The 1,903-nt window shown below is 30.1% G+C and overlaps 1 protein-coding gene across 1 annotated transcript; it reads left to right on the top strand.

The window, feature by feature from the left end:
* Positions 1–284: 284 nt before the first annotated feature.
* LOC108572448 (DNA repair protein XRCC1) lies at positions 285–1,852 on the top strand. The gene is made up of 2 exons (XM_017934688.1): positions 285–1,626; positions 1,714–1,852. The coding sequence occupies exons 1-2, from the start codon at positions 293–295 to the stop codon at positions 1,850–1,852; spliced, it is 1,473 nt and encodes a 490-aa protein (XP_017790177.1). The 5' UTR covers positions 285–292.
* The last annotated feature ends 51 nt before the right edge of the window (positions 1,853–1,903 follow it).

Below are 1,903 nucleotides of genomic sequence, written 5' to 3'. Positions count from 1 at the left end.
CTGCATAATTGTCTTATATTACAAATAAATCTGAACTAATTACAGCTTTTTATATATAGAACTAAAATGTTCCAGTGAAAAACAGGTTATAATTGCGATAGTAAGTAGTACTTAAGCATATGCTTCGTACTGACAAATTTGGCGGTACATTGAATCGATTTATTTTGAAAATATTATTTATCTCCTTTAAAATATAATAATGCATTAATGTTTGATGTTGTAGACGTTGTGATTGTAAACTTTCATTTCTGCTGTTAAAGGAAGACGAAATTGAAGTGAATAATATAACACAATGATTATTAAACTGGCAAAAGTAATAAGCTGTTCATCAGAACATCCATCTTATCCTGTGTCTAATCTTCTGCAACACCATTCAAATTCTTCATGGAGATGTGCCAAGCCTGGAGAAATGCTTGCCACTGTTATTTTTCAGTTAGCTGAACCATCATGCATTACAGGTTTAGACATTGGTAATTATCGTACTTGTGTGATAGTTGTTACTGCTTCTACATCAGCAGAACCAGACAACTGGATTCCAATTGTAAACCACCAATTTCTCACCCATGATGAGGCTGCAAATGGCAAATTTAAAGATCAAGTACAGATATTCACTAAGAAAGAACTAAATCCTGAAACAATAAAAATAAAATTTGATCGTGTGAAAGTAACATGCATGCAATCAGCAAATTTGAAAGAATTATTTGGACTATCTTTTATTGTACTGAAGACAGAAGTTACAGTTGATTTAGGATTAGATATTTTTGGAAGATTTAAGCTGAAACAGCCAGAAGACAAAAATAAATCAACTGTGGATGATTTTAAAGAAAAATATTTAAAAATGATTGGCAAAAAAAAAACAGACTATAAAGGAGAATTACTTACAAAAGTCAAAGAAACTGGTATGAATAATTTTTCTAAACGACAAGAAGACAACAGAGAACCAATGAAAAGGCCACTATTGGAAAAACTAGAAGCTGGAAAAGTAGAGGAAGTTTTTGAATCTAAAAATAAAGATTCTAACAATTCAAATTCAGTAAATAATTCTAAATGCAAGGATGAGAAGATTGCAAATGATATAACAGCAAAAAGAACTCCATTTGGTGATATTATACCTCCATGTGCACCTAAAGCAAATAAACGAGACACGAAAGAAAACGAAAATCTAAAAAATGTAAATTCGAAAAAACGTTCTTCAATTTGTGAAGAAAGTTCTCTGGAAGAAAATATAATCAAGAAGAAAAAAAACTGTCCTCAATGTCAAGATGCACCAGAAAACAAAATATGTAAAGATTGTGGAAAATTACCAGAACCTAAACCAATAATTAGACCAGAAGAAACTACAAAAAAGAAAGCTGTTGAATCACAAAAGCCAAAAAAATTATTTTCAAAACTTTTTGAAGATGTTTCATTTTCACTTAGTGGGTATGTTAATCCTCAAAGAGACGAAATTAGAAGAAAAGCTTTTCAAATGGGTGCAAAATATATTGCTGATCCCAATACAACTAATAAAAAATGTTCTCATTTAATTTGTGCCTTTAAAAATACACCAAAGTATCAGCAATTAAAAGGACACTCTAAAATTGTTTCACATACCTTTATTGAAGATTGTTTTAATGAAAAGACAAGGTAAAATAATACAATTTCTATTTTTAGTTTTATAAACCAAAGAAAGTGAGCATTATGCAATATTTAAAAAATTTTTTATGTATTTAGATTTCCTTGGAGGCGTTACGCTTTAGATAATACAGATAGGACTGGGAATGAAAGTGAAGAGGAAATTTCGGGTAGTTCATCTCCACCTAGAACATCGAATGTATTTGATGTGGATACTGATTCAGATTCTAATTATTAAGTTTAGTATTTTTTATATTTTTATGTGACAAAGAAGTGCTGGCACAGAATG

The sequence above is a fragment of the Habropoda laboriosa genome, unplaced genomic scaffold (assembly GCF_001263275.1).
Source record: "Habropoda laboriosa isolate 0110345459 unplaced genomic scaffold, ASM126327v1 scaffold65, whole genome shotgun sequence".
NCBI classification, from domain to species: Eukaryota; Metazoa; Arthropoda; class Insecta; order Hymenoptera; family Apidae; genus Habropoda; species Habropoda laboriosa.
The sequence above is the reverse complement of the archived record's forward strand: the minus strand, read 5'-3'. Positions and strand labels throughout refer to the sequence as shown.

Bases quoted from the DNA above. Each gene is read 5' to 3' on its own strand.
- LOC108572448 (XM_017934688.1), top strand. From the start codon at position 293: ATGATTATTAAACTGGCAAAAGTAATAAGCTGTTCATCAGAACATCCA. The intron at 1,627-1,713 runs GTAAAATAATAC...TTATGTATTTAG, and splicing joins TGTTTTAATGAAAAGACAAG to ATTTCCTTGGAGGCGTTACG.